Below are 18,058 nucleotides of genomic sequence, written 5' to 3' on the forward strand. Positions count from 1 at the left end.
TATTATTATAATTGGATTCCTTTCCAAAGGCTGTTTGTGTGTTCACCAGTTTACCAATTAAATACCTTTATATTTATAAAATGTTCTTACCATTAATTATATAGTATAATAAAAGGTGGTGTATTGGGTTATATAATAGTATATAAACTACATAAAGAAACTAAGTATTTATTTACAATTTGTTATTATGATTAAAATGATTCAAATGATTCAGATAAAGGTTGCCATAAAATATCAATTATAACAGGATTACTTATTAGTTAATTTATACTTATAGCTGCTGATGTCGTGGGATGTAGTGCCGTAGGTGCGTTCATAAGGGATGCCCAGGTTTCGTAGCCCTTCTCACGACTTCGTCTAGTCGAAGTGCATCTCCCATGTCTGCCTCCTGACTGTAATCCTCACCCGTCTAAGCCTTCCAGTTGAGTGTCCGTCTCTCTTCTAGCTTTCCCCGCATTTTTCTACCACTTCCCTTTTTAGGGCGTTACCTTATTTTGAAATCTCTTCTCTCATTGGTCATCGATGTCCGAAGACTCCCGAGGCAGGCGTCCCCCTCCTCAGGGCCGAGGATGTGTAAAAAAAGTTATACTTGTCCAGGAAGTGCCTGCACCTGGTTAATTTGATTCTGGTCCCTCGTCACAGCCTATTTTCTGTTAGAACACTTAAAGGTTAGCCAATATAATTTTCTCAGGGGCCTCTGGTAATGTGACAAAATTAATACAGATGTTTTCATATCCGGGGACGCTAAAAGGTTCGCAGAAGGATACCCTGACCAGGTATAGGGGCAGATGACGAAACACCTTAATACTACCCAGGATTGTCAAAAGACCGATACATAGCTTAAGGGTATGGAAAAAATTAGAAAAAGATTGACCCTTTCCCTTTACAACAACTAATACTCATTTAAAGAGGATGTTTAAAAGATATGATAAGAATGGCTTCCATGGAGAGCAGTAAACAAATAATAACATGAAATATAAAATAAAATTTAGAAAAGTGACTAAGGGTTTTTTATTTTCTGTTCACTCCTCCCCGAGTGGGAATATCAGGATTCGTTTCTCGGAACCACCCCAAAATAAATTCTGACTCCCCCAGGTGGGATTCAAATCCAACTTCTGAACCAAGACCTCAACTCACTCAGCTATCAGGTCCTTATCTGAAGTTTTATAATTGACTGCATAATGTTCCACGGGAGGAACATGACTAATTTCTGTGATAATTAATGTCTAAAACATATTTATCGCATTCTTTTTAATTTCACATATATATATAGTAAATTAAGCAAAATTTCCTTCAAGTATACATCCATTCAGAAAGGTTATAAATAAGTGAGCTTAGCTTTCGGAGTCGAGCAAAGAAATCCGACAGAAATTTCTGAGACAAATTTACAATTTCCTACAATTAAAAACAACAACGTATCTGCTCCTTTTATCGTTGTCCCAAAACAGGAACAATTTTAGACCCTGAGGTGCCAAGAGATTGTGCTGAGATAAAAACTTAAGGTGTTCCCACTGAGGATGGCTAAATATGTACATTAAAGTTGTCAGTTAGGGATTTTCCGTTATTTAGAGGTGTCCATTAAGAGAAGTTTTCCTATATATTAATTCTATCCTTGGTCCAAGAATAGAAAATGAAAACGCATTTATTTTTTTCAGCACCAGAAGAAAGTCTAGATCGATGCATAGAACATTCCCTTGTCTATAGCAAACATTATCCTGAATTATTCGCCTTAATAAATACTTATGCAACTGGAGGGAGGGAGGACAAACGTAATCGGGATCTTAACGTTACGTTAGGCTGCTTACGTAACTTTATTCTGAATGTCAATAGTAGACGATAATCTGACAACCTTCTCAATGAGGCCATTTTGCTAATTAAACTTCCAAACTTTGTGATTAGGTAATATCTTACCGAAACTGTAGGTATTAATGTTTGAATAAAGAGTTATTATAAGAATCTTCATTAATTAATTCGACTAATTAGGAAAAATTGTTGAAGATATTATGGGTATATAAGTATTTTTATTATAAATGGTTCCTAATCCCTGAAAAATATGAAAGAGACTGGCAAAATTTGTAAGTATTTTTACAGAATCTTTTAAGTCAATATTTCATGAAATGAAACGACTAGAAATTACTCGTCGATTCGAACTGTTACAACAATTACTAGAAAAACAGTCTTTTTGAGTTGACCTTTGTTCCTCCACTAAACCATCAAATTTCTCTCGTATCCAACCTTTACTATCCAAAATCCTTAATGCTCCTTACTTAGTCACAAATCAAGTCATCCATTACGACCTCAAAGTTCCATGATAAACTTCCTAGCCACTCAAACCCGATTGTTTTTAACCTTACCTCTCCTTCATTACCCTGATAACCCTCCTAGGCGTCTGAAAAAAAGATGGCATCGAGATCCTTAAAAATGTTATTGGAGCTCTATCAATGGATAGATTCTCCACACGTCTGTTTCACGACATTGTATAACCAACATCAAATTTACTTATTGCATATATTTTCAATACAGTTGGATTTATAAATAAATAAATACTTGATGATATGAAGCCAAGGAGGTAAAAGTAAAAGTTATTTAGGGCTGGCTGATCATAGGTGAATCAGATGAAAAGGGTAATATAATGGCTTGGTGAAGTGAATCAATTAAATGAGTGAATGGAAAGTATAAGATAATAATATTCCAGAGTGATTTTCACAGAGCTTAGTTTTGCCGGTAAATATTTCTTATTATTTAAAAATAAATAGTAGTAATTATAAATAAATTATAAATTCATTAAATAGAAATTACTAGTTATTAATTATAAAATCCTAGCGTACGTGGACAACATTGAGGTTTTAGGAATTAACTAAGATGACATGGTAAGTAAAACTCGCAAATACTCTAATAAGAGAAGCAGAGGAAATCGGCTTGCAAGTGATTAAAAATAAAACAAAGTATATGATTGCAAGCCGGGAGATCCACCCTAATGTCATGTTCTGCGTGGATGAGAAATCGTTTCCGCAAGTAGACAATTTCAAATACCTCTGTTCCAAATAACATCAAGTATTCAGTTCTATGAATATTTTTGAGAATATAGCATTCTGTAAATTTTGAAAAAAAAAAAATGGCACTTTCCGGATAGAGAAAATCGTTCAAGGACAAAAAAATAAATAATTACGTAAGATTTGATTACATTGAATACACATATATCTAGCCAATGATTATTTAATTATAAATAAGTTATTAACAAATATTTTGTTGACGAATTTTTTTCCCTTAACATTGTCTAATTTTTGAGAATCAGATATTTTTGTTGTAACTAATTTTGACATAAAATAACTAATGGGTTATTTATTTAATATTTAAAAAAAATTAAGCGATTAAAATGTAAATTTTTCCTCCCCCTAGAAATTTACGTTGTTTTTGTGGCGAGAGGCTTTGATTTTTAGGTATTTTTGTCTAGGTTGGTGTTATTTTGGAACACTTAGGTTATAATGATATTAGATCTTCTATATTCGTGAAAAATTACTTATAAAACAAATTAGGCACTTAGCTTTGGTAATTGACCGAGTCTAGGAAATTAGGAATAAAATACTAATTGTTCACTGTCAATGACAATGACAACTTTTAAAGCAAAATGGATTTTATTACCTTCTGGTGCATTACTACCTAGTAATTCCACTGAAAATATCCCTCTTTTCTACTAGTTAAAGAAAATTTAAAATTTTGTCCAGGGAGAGAGAACCAAAGATTCCCTCTCAAAAGCTCTGTGACAAGAATTATAAAATAATTTTGGAAAGATTCATTGGAGTCCTACAACATAAATTGAAATAACTATCCAACTAATAATGCTACATTACCAAACGGTTGTCTACTTGTCTGAACGAATATTAGATGGATAGATATAGTTAACAATTATACACAACAAGTATTTTAGGAAAAAATAAAACGATTTTCAGCATACAGAAATTGTGATGGAAAATGTATAAAAAAATTCGGAAATATATTAGTAGAATATTAAACAAGAAATGGTTAATATTTCTTTATATAAAAGAAAATCGATAAAATTATCGAGAAAAGACCTTTTTAGTCGAAGAAGAAAGATTAATCCAATTATAAATAATTGTTATAAATTGAAGTTCTCTTCTTGGAACTACTATTCTTATCCCCGTTATGATAGAGAGCTGGAAATAAAAGTTGAGTGATTTTATTACTCAATTACATTGCGTTGCTAACTAACGCAGTTCATTAATAAACCTAACTGCTATTATAAACTATAAAAAATAGTTATATATTTCTATGAGATAAAAGTCTTTGTTTAATGGGCAATGCTGACCAAATATATCGATTTGATATAATAATAAACTTAATGATCAGTTTTACTTGATATAATATAAAAACTAATATGGTATAATTAATATAGACAATTATAGCGAGTAGGTTGGTCGATGTACGACATGACACAATCTCACAAGAGGAGATGTTAACACAAAAAAAAGGCAACCCTTCCCTGCCGGACCCACCCCACTAATACCCCTGGAGAGCGACGGTTCTATATCACTTTTGAAATATTAGCTTAAAACTTTAAGATGGTTTAATCGAGCAATATTTAAAAAGCGCCTGAAATTGAAAAACGGCAAGTTCTTCGGCAGTTTCTATTATATGTAACATAATAATCAGTATTATTAGATATAGTATAATAAATAACATGATATAATTAACATAAATACAATATTTATAGCACAATGCAATATTTTTGTTTTAACTACATAACATTACATGTTTTTGTTACATTAATTTTTTTGTTCCTTTGACAATTTATTATTATTATTATTTTTTCTTAATAGTTTCTATTTTATCCTTTCTATTCCATTCTTCATATATTTCTCTTTTCCTGTGGGCCGTCACAAATACTCGATTTATTATACAAGCGTTATTTAAATTTATGGAATTATACAATTTTAAAACTTGCAGCATGAAAAAAAATAATAAACTAAAATTATAGTAATAAGAGAATGATGTTAGAAATAAATGGAAATGTAGAAATATAATTAATTAAAATAAAACAGTAATAGTAGTAGTGAACTTAAAATAAAGAAATGAGTATAATTTAAAAATAAAAAATGTTAAAAAACAAATAAATTCTATTAAATATCAGAGATAATTAAAACTAAAATCAATAATAATTTTTATTATTAATAAAAATAAAATATAAATCAACTGATTAATATTAAAATTAATTATACATTATAATTAAAAGGGTAATGGGAGACAAGGCTATCAGGCACTACCAACTTGATATTTATTTATTTTAAATTTATTTAACCTTATTTATTATTTATTCATGTCCTTCGATCTTCAAGCTAATGTTATCGACTTAAAGTTTCAAGAACATCAAGAGCATTGACAGTAAAATTATTACTGCTTTGGCAGTATAGGACTTCAATAGGAATCTTGAGTTGACGAAAGAAAAAAAAACATTATTACTATTTTATTCATTAATATTCTATTGATATTAGTTAAGGGCAGGTGGATCCTAAAATTTTATTGATTCAACTTTTAATTGACATTACACTCGTAGTTCTTTGTTGACTCCTTCTAAATTTTATTCATTAGTCGCACTTATATCACGCAAATGTATAAAAAACTTTCCTAAAACTTCTTTCAAACTTAGATAGCTGAGACTTAATTACAAAAAATATATAGAACTTTCTTTACAAAAAATTATACATGAAGAAATGTTGACATTTCCATTTTCCTGGGTGAGTAGAAATATATATTTAAAAAAAAAAAAAAAAAAAAAATGAATACCTTTTTTTATTTTTCTCTGCAGCAATTTTGACTCCGTTTCGATCTTTAGAGAGTTAAATCTGAAAGCGACATGTTGGTGTCCTGAGTTTTCCTCTTCCCTTCTGGAACATAATACTCAAAATTGCACTTACTTTCAATTTCCACTTTAAGCGAACTCGGGACTGACACTTTTTTTTTTTTTTAATATCCAAATTGCTAACTAATTATAATTTGATTCTTGAAATTAAAAGGGCCACTTATTTTCTATTAAGTATTCAGATTGTAGATTTTAAATACGAAAAGGTTTATAATGGATATTGGTAAACTTGGGAGTTCGGGCACTCATCATGTTTCATGTTCCATGTAGACATAGCAATAATATAACAAAAAAAAATGTTTATTACATAATTTTATTTGCAGAAAGGAAGTGGCCTACTATTATCGGTGCTGGTATCGGAATGGGCTGGGCTTCCGAAAATTGTGAGAGGGAACTTCGGTCTTGCTTCAGTTCAAATGTAAGAAAATAATTTTAATCATCATAATATTATTATTTTAGGACCAGTTCGTCTTGATGCAGCGTCCGCTCTTTATTATAGTATAAATATATATAGTATACCATCTGTAGTGGTATTAAACTATGCGTCACTTCTATCCTTTTGCTAGATTTGTATTTATGCTTAGTTCTCACTTAACTCTCAAGCTATTTCTAAGTTTCTGAATAAAACGATGTCGGGATGATCTCATAAATAAAACTGGCGTATTAATAAAAACAATAAAAATACTTGTCATATATAAAAATACAATATTATCAACAATGTTTTAATGTTTTCATAATAAACTATTCTATAAAAAAAAATAACATGCTTCAAAGTAAGAGTTTACTTATTTAAATTGTGATAAGCTGCATTATTGTTACCACTGAAATCTCATTTCATTTAAAATATTTACTTAACGACATTAGCCTCACATAAAAAAAAAATATAACAATATGATATCAACAACGATAAAGGAATTTGATTATATTTAGCAATATATTTTTTAATTTCCATACAGAAGCCTTCATTCCAACTTTAACTCTCTTTTAAGTTGTTTTTCTATTCTAATTAATAATTAATAATAATATATGTATATTTCTTGTCTTGACTGAACATGCTGTACATATTCGAACATATTGATGTGGGTTGCATTACATTAAAAAAAAAAAAAGGAAGAAGAAAAGACTGGATTAGATTTTCCCAAGTAAAAATTACTTCTACCAACAACTTCGATTTTAATATTTATATATTTATAATATATTATTGGGCACATAAAAGGGTGTAGGAGGAAAGATTGAACAAAAAGATCTTTTACAATTTTTTTAGCTACAAAAGCATGGGAGGAAACACGAGTCAAATAAGAGAAGAATTAAAAAACCTTAAAGTTTCAGACACCGACTTTCTAGATAGAGACACATACAGGAAAACTCTGAAAAAATTCGCCTTTATTGGAAGAGGAAAAAAGAGGGGTACGAAGTGGTCCGAAGAAAGAAAAGAAAGGGAGTCGAGAATCATGAAAATGCGATGGAAAAAAGAAAATCGAGACTCCCAAAGAAGCCTAACCAATGATATTCACTTTGTCCTTAGTGGGCGGAACGTAATTAAAAAAAAAAAAATTATATTTCCGTAATAGATATCTGAAATAAGTACCCATCTTGCGGTACTAAATTCGTTAAAACGTCAGAAGAAAAATCTAAAAAACTGGCACAAATTAACCTAATTAATTAATTGTAAATTTGTGTCATTATTATTCACTTCATAAGTTATTTCAATAATTTTTTTATTGATGGGTAATAACTGGTACTGCCCTATAGCTTTATTAGTCTAAAATGTAACATATAAATTGCATTTATGACTATGATTTCAGTAAGTTATTTTGGCACCGGGCGATAGATGTTGGCTTTTGTCGGACCATATTAGATGTACTTATTACAATAAATAAATACATAAATAATGTTAGGATACGTTACCATGTCACCACTATTAAAACTATGGTAGGATGGGGGATTTTCAACCTTCATATTTTATGATTTTGAAAAATAATTTTTTTCTGGGACATATGTCCCCTAAGAACAAATGCATGGTTTATGTATTATGATTTTTTCCTGGCAAGCATTTAACAGTTGGCTTAACTACTGTTTATAATGTTATTCAATATATGCTTAATTATATTATTTACAATGATGCGGAGGTTTGGCTCTAAGTGAAGGGATGGGTTTTGTTTAAAGAAAAGAATGGATGAGGATTAGCGAATGGAGATGGGAATAGAATTCCAAAAGGAGGTTGCACGTATGGTGAAGGATTTGCTGAAGAAGGTGGTTCTATAGGAGGGCATATATAAATCAATCGCTTGCAATCTGGTGTTTAATGAGTGGATAGATGAACGAATAGTGAGGAGATCAAGAATATGTGTAGGTTTTTTTTATTTTAATAACTTGGAATAGGAAAACATCAAGGAGGTACTGCCTTCGGGAAGTTGAATAGAGCCACTTCAACTCGGTATACCAGCGGGAGACTTGAGAGCGCCTGGGAAGTCCAAAGATAAATCTTACGAAGCAATTCATAAGTCTCTTCAGTCTCAACTCAAGACCGGCAGATAGCCATCCATAGACCAAGGAACCGTAGTCATAGGGAAGAAGACGAGAGAAGAAACTAGGAGCTGACGAGTGTTCTGAGGAATGGAATTACGGAATCTTAGGAATTGTTTGAGTACAGTTATGGATTTGCGTGTGATTTGGGAAGTATTCCAGGAGAGGTGTTGGTCAAAGGTGACTCCAAGGTTTTTTATTGTAGCATAGAAATGAATCGGTTAGTTTTTCAGTAAAGTATCAAACAAGGTCTTATATGAAAATAATTTATTTATATTTGACGGGAATAAATATTTTTTGACTGGTCAATGAAAATAGTATAATACATAATATTTTCTAAGAGTTAATTAATGTATAACATAATTCTACTAAATACTACTTACAGGCACTAATTAAATGACATTTAGTTATTCTACTAGAGACCGTATACATAACAAATACATCTCGATGAATATCGAGCGATACACCTACCGACCAAATACATCCCCAATACACTAATCACGATAAAATGGGACCTACATGCCCCACGCAATACAAAACTCATTACTCAAAGTTCCCGAACACAAACACTATAATAAATTCGCAATCTACCAACCGATTATGTAGCTTTGTCTATCTAACATGGATTTTGAAACAAGGTTTTTCATCCTATAATGATTCTCGATGTAAATGGATAATAATGTAATATGTCATTAAACGAGAAATTGATAACTAAAAAAAAATCGTAACTGAATGATTAAGAATCGCTAAATGAATCGACTTCACGGAATTTTAGGAAATTATTTTTAGTTTAATTTTTAGAGAATTAAAATTTAGTCAGTGTGAGCTAACTCATTTATTTATTTTCAAACTAATAGTGTACACTATTTTATATTCTTCTATATAACAACTACTATGAAAAATTATATATCCTTAAAACTTTATATCATATCACATGTTTTTATTTAGTACCAAATGGTGCGCCTTAAATGGTAAATATAACTGTTAGTTTTTTTTAACAGTTGATTATGGGGGGGGGGAGGGTGTAGTCTCGTTCAAAGGACACTCCTGACTATATACAACGTTAATAAATTTAAAAAAAAAAAAGATAAAAATAATTCTTGAGAAGAGAGAAAAAGAAAAGTTAATAACAAAAACAATGACATTTATAGATTTAAAATAAATAATTGCCTTCCAATAACAAAAAAAAAAGTTAATTTGAGAAAAGGTCGAAGGGAAAAATAAAATAAAGTAATGTCAATAATAGGATTGATAAATATAGAATTTATAAGAGGACTTAAAACTTCAATTATTCTTTATTTATTCATTGGACGATAATGTCTGGCAATTTTAGTTCATTTTCAAACCTGATTCCTGGAATTATAAATTTAAAAATTGTCAACCATCATAACGTTTTTAAAAATAGAAATAATTTTTCAAAATAATAACTATCTTCTTTTTTTTTATTATTCTATATCACTATATTAAAAAAATTATATATATTAAAATTTATATCAATCTTTTGAATACATAATGTTATCTTTTTTGTATTTAATTGAGAATTAGACAAAATACTACAAGATATAATTTAATAATTACCTTGTGTTAAAACACTTGTTCAATTATTGATCATCAAATTATACATTCTTGTCAATATAATTAATATATCTGTGATAAGATTATTTAAAATGTGATAAACAAAGAATAATTGAAGTTTTAATAATTTTTCACAGAAGTTTTTATGCACAAGACAAGATATATATTTAAAAATAAAAATTAAATATGTACCACCACAACCCATAAAGTTCACCCAGGGGGTTTTTCCTAATTAAGAGTGTCCACTTCATGAGGCTGGGTGGTGGCTCCAGAACTCACTAGACTGACTCACGGTTACAGTGACAGAATAATTGCTTCCCACAGCCGAATTCGAACCTAAGTCCTTGGAGTCAGTTGCACAGTGCCTTACCACTGAGCTACCCGCTCCTACACACATATATCCCAGACTCACATACATATCCATGATTTATAACTGAAAACACAGGAGAGTAATAAAGAAATTATTAAAAAAATTTCTTCTCTTTTTCCATTTGTCGGATGCTGTTCAACTATTTACTTTGATAATTGTTCTGAACCAATATCTTTTTCGTATCCAAAATATTTATTAATCATAAAACGGAGCGCTGTTTATTTATTTAGCAAAATAAATGTTTACATTTTAATATTAATATTGGAATGAAACTAATATTTTCCACGTGATCCGTTTTTCTGTTTTGTAAATATTAGGAGAAATACGAAATCTAAATTACTGCATGTTAAATCTACTTGTGTAACTGATCATTTGTGTATAATTATTTTATATGTCAATGAACCATGGATTAATGAATATTCGTTATTATATATTATTATGGATTGATTAGCGGGGTTGGGTCCAATTCTGGCTGTGGTGAATTATTTCTGTTGTACCAGCCACGGATTGACCGTAAGGTACGAATACCTTCCTGGGGCACATTCAACCCATTTAAAGTGTTTAACTGGCCCTTTGTTGAGCTGGGAATTAAACCTGTCGTTGGTATTAATAACACAGGGCTGAGTGAGTTAAGTGACTGCTTCATGACTCCAGCGGTGCCGTTTCGAATCCGGCCTGGAGGACCGATTTTCTTTTCATTTCTGTGTTGGACCCAAGAAATGAAAACTTCAACCCCACTATAATTAGAATAGGTTGGTTACCTGTAGTTAACTCTACCCCCTTCTCTGTATATGTATGTCTGAAATGACCAGAAAGAGAGTCATAAAATAAAAAGTATCATAACACCACCTCCAATCACCGTTGATGAAGAAACAGTACTTCCCAAGTACTTGGAATTTGTTTAGAATAGATTTTATTACTTGGCGCTAATATTTATCTTTAATATAGTCAAGTAATCTTTAGTATTGTATCTTTATTTGTTTTTCGGCCAAGGCTCCCGGTGGAGTCCTACAGGCAGTGAACCATGGTTGTGAGCCAAAGTTTTTTTACTTTTTGGGACAGCCACTAAATGAAAAAAGTCAACACCCGAGACAGAATTCGAACCGGCACCGCCAATAGACATCAAATTGTTAAGACTGTGCTTAACCACTGAGCCTTTAGTACTGTAATGGCACTTATCTAATTTATCCCTTATACCAAGGTTAGAATCAGGAGGATGGGATTACCCTACTCATTTTCAAACCAAAGAGTATTCCAAAAAGAACACGGTCTTTGGGGCTTAAAAATGTCCACAATTTTCATCTTAACTGAAACAGGAAGCAACGAATAATTGGCTCCTACTCTTTTCCTATTCCTCTGCCACGCCCCTGGGTCCATCATATAGCCTGCATACTTGGCTTCACTTTTGCCACCAGCTTACTCTCTCCATTACACTGCATTCTCGAAGGTTAGAATAGGATAAGGGCACTTGTTAATTATAATGTCACCACTTATTATAAATTAAATTATTTAAAACATGTGTTAATATAAATTAAACTAATTTTCATATCATATTTTAGAAACTTTGTTCCCATTTAGTTCTGATGAAGCCCTTCACTGCAAAGTGGGGTAAAACGTAGGAGGAAAATCATAAAGTAATATGAAAGCATTATAACAAAGAACAAAAAAAAAAAAAAAAACACCCACGTTCATTTTTCTCTGTGGATATTATTTTTTTCTTTAGTTTTAGCCCTAAAGTCACTGATTTATCAAAAAATCTTTCAAATTTTACATTAACATATGATTGAATAGTTTCCTTATGTCCCTATCTTGGCCATTTATGAAGTTAGGGTAAAAAATACTAATTTTTTTGGAATTTTTATACCAAAGCTAAAAAAGTTATGCAATTAAATATGTTTTAATCTTTTTTTTTTTAATACAAAAAAATTGAAATAAAATATTTACGCATGAAGCTACGGCTAAAAACTAGTTTTAATTATTTTATATTCTTATTTAATTTAAGTTATAATCGACATAACACTTAAAATTTAATCGAGCAACAATTAGTTCATTGAAATTTTGTTTGTTTGTTTCTGTGTTTTTTTTTGGAAGAGATTTTTTTCGGAAGCCAATGCTTTGTATTCTATCTCTCTCCCTCAACTAGTATGTAAATTTCGAATTTGCATGGAAATTTCCTTTGAGCATTAAAGGGAACGCTTATTGATTTTACAACTAGAGCACGCTGCATGTGAAGCAAGTTATATGCTGTAGTATTCATATTCTTGTTTACTTGGAATTAAATAATATATATCTGATGGTGTTTCTGGAGTTTGATTAAACTCATTATAATAATTATAAATTTAAGGTTTAGAAAAAATAGTAGTCTATATGTTATAAATATAAATAATAACATTCTATATGTTATAAAATAATATAATCATAATGTAACGGAGAGGTAGGTGGAATTATGGTGTTCGTTCGAATCACCTGGTTTTAGGTTTAAACCAAGTTTAACTTTACGAGATTTAGTTGGCATTAGAATCGAATATCGTTGTTAATTGGCATAAAAATCCAAAGCCTTGATGCTCTTGAACAGCAATAAATAACTTACCCGTTAACATTCCTCTAATTCAGTACTAATTGAATCTAATACTAGTAGTAATTGAAAAAAAACAACATAAGATCTACATTAAAAAAAAAAAAAAAATAAAAACATCCAAAAGAGTACACATCTCCCATAAATAAAATATTTAAAAAAGAGGGGAATGGTACCTACATTCCTCCGCCCTAATCCGAGTTGTCTACAAAACGTAATATATAGTACAAGAGAAAAAAAGGCAGTGATATCACCCAAATTATTAATTACTGTAATGAAAACTATGTATAATTACTAGTAAAAATTGATGAGTCTGCCAAGTAAAGGTAGGGGGGATAAAAAATGGCTGTTGTTTCGAAACCTCAAGAAACATTAAATTTTCATTCAGAGCTAAATATCTTGAAAAGTATCAACAGCACTAGAAAATCTAAAAGAACATTATTTAAAGAAGAGTAAATTTGCTGAAATATTAGTCCTAATAGAGTTATTTACGTCCAATAGTTCTCGAGATATAGCTTTTTAAAAAGAAACATTTCATAAAAATGTACTGAAAGATAAGCAGTTAGTTAATTTATTTTGAGAAATCTATATATCAAGACCTATGTGACGAATAAATGTCTATTAGCACTCACATTAAAGCTAGTGTAACGCACTATAACGTAGTTATGATCTTTACCTTCGTAAGAATAGTAGTTTTCATGATAGTTTCTAAAATAAATTGATTTATAGTTGTTCGGACGATAAGTTTGATTTATGAAAAACCTTATTTCAGAAACCATAGGCCGTACAGATGTCTACCAGCGCTCAAATTAAAGCCAGTTAAATTTACTATAAAATAGTTTATAACGTTTAATTTTGTAGGAGTAGTGGTTTTTATGATATTTGACAAAATAATACACAAACTGTTAATTTCTAGTTGTTCGTATAAAAATGTTTGATTTTTGAAACATATATCTCTAGACCCATAATAGCACTCAAAATAAAGGAAATTTAACTTACTATAAAGTAGTAAATAACATGTATCTTCGTAGGGGTAGTAGTTTTTATGATATTCGCATACGAATATAAATTTGGCGAAATTTGTCCGGACAACTATAAATCAATCTATACTTTAAATGATGTTCTCTTAGATTTTCTAGTGTTGTTGGCAGTTTTAAAGATATAGAGCTCTGAATGAAAAATTAATTATTTATAACTTTTTGAAACAGCCGCCATTTTTTATTCCCCCTCCGTAAACCTCGCAGACTCATCAATTTTGACTTGGAATTATACATAGTTTTAATTAAATTAATCAAAAATTGGGGCGAGATAACTGACTTTTAACTCTCTTGGGCTCTTGTACTATAAAGATAAGGTAAAATTACTAGACCGAAGAGATTACTAGGCCCCAAAGTTTTAAACAACGAAGGACAGATTCTAGTCCTATAGGTGTTACAGTCTCCCACAAGTACTCTATGTCAATCAAATGACAGTTTGATGCAATCTTAAAAACGTAATTATTTAAAGATAGGTAGATTCTCCACATGTTTGTATCATGTCACTATGTCATCTACAGCAAATTTACTTGTATATATTTGTATACAGTTGTAAATAACAATAAATAAATTATTAAGATAAATTAAATCAATTTAGTAGATTCACTGTTTTCTATTATGATTACTTTTTTGTTATGATTGTATCCCCAATATTCCTATTTTTCATTTTTATTACTTTAAGTAAATAAAAACAATCAGAGGTTTTGTCTTAATTAGCTTAGCTGAATCCTGGACCATTCCAGGCGAAGCCAGAAGGAGGGGTCCATTTCTTTCGTAGGCGTGGTATCTGGTACGTCATATTTGACAGTTAATAATTAAGAGTTGCTGTCCTGCATGCCAGGAATAGATAGGCAGGGGAATTAAAAAAAAAAAAGGTTAAGTGTTACTCAAAACGTGCTAACATTTTGTTGTTGATTTTGTTTTTTTTAATTATTATTAATACTCTTGTCAGTATTGAATATTATAAAAAATATATTTTAAAAAAAATACATCTTTCTCTATTTTATCTGAGATAATTATTTATTTGTATCAAACTTTATATTTTAATTTTTCCCTCAAAAGAAATATGTTTTAATGATTGTTTCTAGAATACATTAATTGTAAAATTTACAAAGTTAGTTAAATTTTATATTTACTATTTGCTTTTTAGAATAGTAAATATATTTTGTTATCCTTAATTCATATTTATGTGTAATTAATCCTTAATTACACATTGCAATGAGTCTGAACTGAACAGAGAACGACTTAATGGATTTTCTTTTTAGATATATTAAATTATTGGGAAGAACATTTCCTACAACATCCTTTCTCTTCACATTTACGATTAAATGAACAATTTTTCAGATAATTAATGTGCGAAATCCCTAATAACTTCAACGTAAGGGGCGTAGTCGAATCATCCTTTAGCGTCATTTTTGCTTAGAAGGAGAGTAGGTTTATAGCAACCCCATATAAAACATTTGTTTGCAAATTATTTCATTTCCAAGTGAGCGAGACCGGCTGAAATCGATAACAAAACATTTGTTAAATGGGATAGGTGAATATAACCCTTTTCGATATGTTTTCTCATATCTTCTTCTTTGGAATGTTAGTCAGGAAATTCATCTCTCCCTCTTCCTATGAAGTTTAAAATCTTATGCCACATAACTATAGATGAAATTTTTTTTTATTAGTCCATGCGTTTTCCCTTCCTGAGGTAAAATAATAACCGTCTCTTAGATACATAAGATAAAACGAATATTTAATAAATTAATAATTATTTAATAAGTGTTTTTTGATGTTTCGAATTTTGTTTTTTAGTGAGGCGTTGTGCTGGTGGTGGTTTTGGAACATCAATAAAGTAAAGATTTTTATCAGCACGTTGTATATTATTTTCTTACTTTTTTATTGGTGTACTAGTGTATAAACTCACACAAACTGAATATATAATATATACATTTTTTTATTTATAGAGTAGTTGTATAATTTATTTAGTTATAACATAAAAATTAGTTAATGAATTAATTGATAAAATTGTCTATGATATTAAATCAACTTAAAAAATATCGTGATACCAACGGCTAGATAACACTTAGTGAACAACTCTCGCCTTGAAAAAAGATCGAGCCATAAAGGCTTAATTTTATGACGTGATGACTAACTTTACTCAAGCCCTTTTTACGACTATAGCCATTATATTTATGATGGTATTAAACGATGAAGAGGTCCAATCTTGGCGAGGGTTTCGCAATAACGTTCTGTAAGATATATGTGGACGTTGCCAGAGAAGCTGAATGGATGGACTTAAACTGCAGTCGATTTAGCTAAGAAAAGAAGCCTCTGAATTAACTACTTCAAGCACTATTTATTTATACAGATTATTGTTACTCTTATTAAAGTATATTTTTAATCTCTGTGAACTATAGAGTTCAGTTGTCTATAAAGAAGTAATATAACTCACAGTGGTTGTGTGAGCATGCCAGGATCATACCCAGTCAGTAGTAGAAAGGTAAGGTATAGAGTGTATATTGATGAATGTGTGGAGTTATGGACATAAATGTATAAAGTGTATATGAATGATGTAGTAGAGTGTAGATGAATGAATATGTAGATTAGTGTATTTTTTTTCTCTTTCATAGTAACCCTATACAGGAGGAGTTTATTTTAAAAAAAAAAGTATACATACTCCATGTAAAACCGCATACTATATGTATGTAATGTGGTGTTAACATTGGGTGTGTTATAGTACTATACAAAAAATATTGAAAGAAAAATTAACAGAAACAAATAAAATAAAGTATATAAAACAATAACTAAAACGATGCAATTAGAGAAAGTTACTAATTATTTTATGCAATAGATAACAAGAATTAAAAGTATATGGATAATAAAAATAAATAAATATAAATATAATGCAGATGTGGGAATTACATATTGAACTAGAACAAAACAACTAAATTGATGTTGTTGCCTTTTTTCAACAAGGGTTGCCTTTTTTTGTGTTCTCCTCTTGTGAGATTGTGACATGTCGTACATCAACCAACCTACTCGCTATAATTTTCTGTTTGAAAATTCAGATAAATAAGGGTACCATGGAGGGTGGGAGTGGTTGGTTTGACGCCGTTTTATAGTTTATATTATAGTATATATAAAAAAATGTGAAGAGTACGTATTAATGAGTGTGTTGAATAGTGTATATGGGTGAATGTATGGATTGCATATGGATGATGTGGAGTATATATGAATATGCTTGTAGAACTGTGTATATAGATGATGTAGTAGAGTGTATATGAATATGCTTGTAGAGCAGTGTATATGGATTAATGTGCAGTGTACATATGAATGATGTAGTGGAGTGTATATGAGTGTGCTTGTAGCGCAGTGTATATGGATGAATGTGTAGATTGAGTAGTGTGCATATGATTGATGTAGTAGAGTGTATATGAATGTGCTTGTAGAGCTGTGTATATGGATGCATATAGATGATGATGTAGAGTGTATATGAATGTACTTGCAGAGCAGGCTATATGGATGAATGTGTACAGTGTACATGATTGATGTAGTAGAGTGTACCAAATTTATTCAAAATCGTTTTAGCCCTTTCTAGGAAAATCGTAAAAATGTAAAAAATCGATTCTATAAAGTGGTATTTCCGGTTAGTCGATTTTATTGAATACGTTGCTCTCTCGCCCGTCATATTATCCCCATAAATTTGTAATTTAAATTTTGAATTTTGATTAAACACACAGACCATTTGGCGAGACATGGTTTTAGCCTCAGAGGTTAAATTTTTACAACAAAAATTATTTAATCAATCCATGTGCACAAGAAAAAATTGTATCTTTTCTAAAATTGGTCCCATAAAAATCTTTGCTTCCAGTTAATAACGCATCTTTAATGTGTTGCGAAATTAATATGTATGCATATTTTCCTCCTTAGCTAAATTGTTTTTATCAGCAAAATCAAATATTTTATTTGTATTCAATGATTTAATGACTTACGGTTTCCGTTTATTACGTTTTCCGAAGACATATAAAGGTCGATAAATATATTTTTTTAAGGGAATAAGCAGCGAAGGTGATGTTTACCTAGTTATGTACAAGTGACTAACCTAATCTGAC

The 18,058-nt window shown here is 30.3% G+C and overlaps 1 protein-coding gene across 1 annotated transcript in view; it reads left to right on the forward strand.

The window, feature by feature from the left end:
* The window catches only part of LOC106686706 (uncharacterized), a gene marked incomplete in the record, with an annotated part of 40,910 nt that extends 25,093 nt beyond the window's left edge, over positions 1–15,817 (forward strand). Inside the window, 2 exon segments of the mRNA XM_067053107.1 lie at positions 6,202–6,296; positions 15,759–15,817. Coding sequence (XP_066909208.1) covers positions 6,202–6,296; positions 15,759–15,761 — 98 coding nt within the window.
* Between the last annotated feature and the right edge of the window lie 2,241 nt (positions 15,818–18,058).

This window comes from Halyomorpha halys, unplaced genomic scaffold, assembly GCF_000696795.3.
Source record: "Halyomorpha halys isolate HHAL.00 unplaced genomic scaffold, Hhal_1.1 Scaffold4.1, whole genome shotgun sequence".
Classification (NCBI taxonomy): domain Eukaryota; kingdom Metazoa; phylum Arthropoda; class Insecta; order Hemiptera; family Pentatomidae; genus Halyomorpha; species Halyomorpha halys.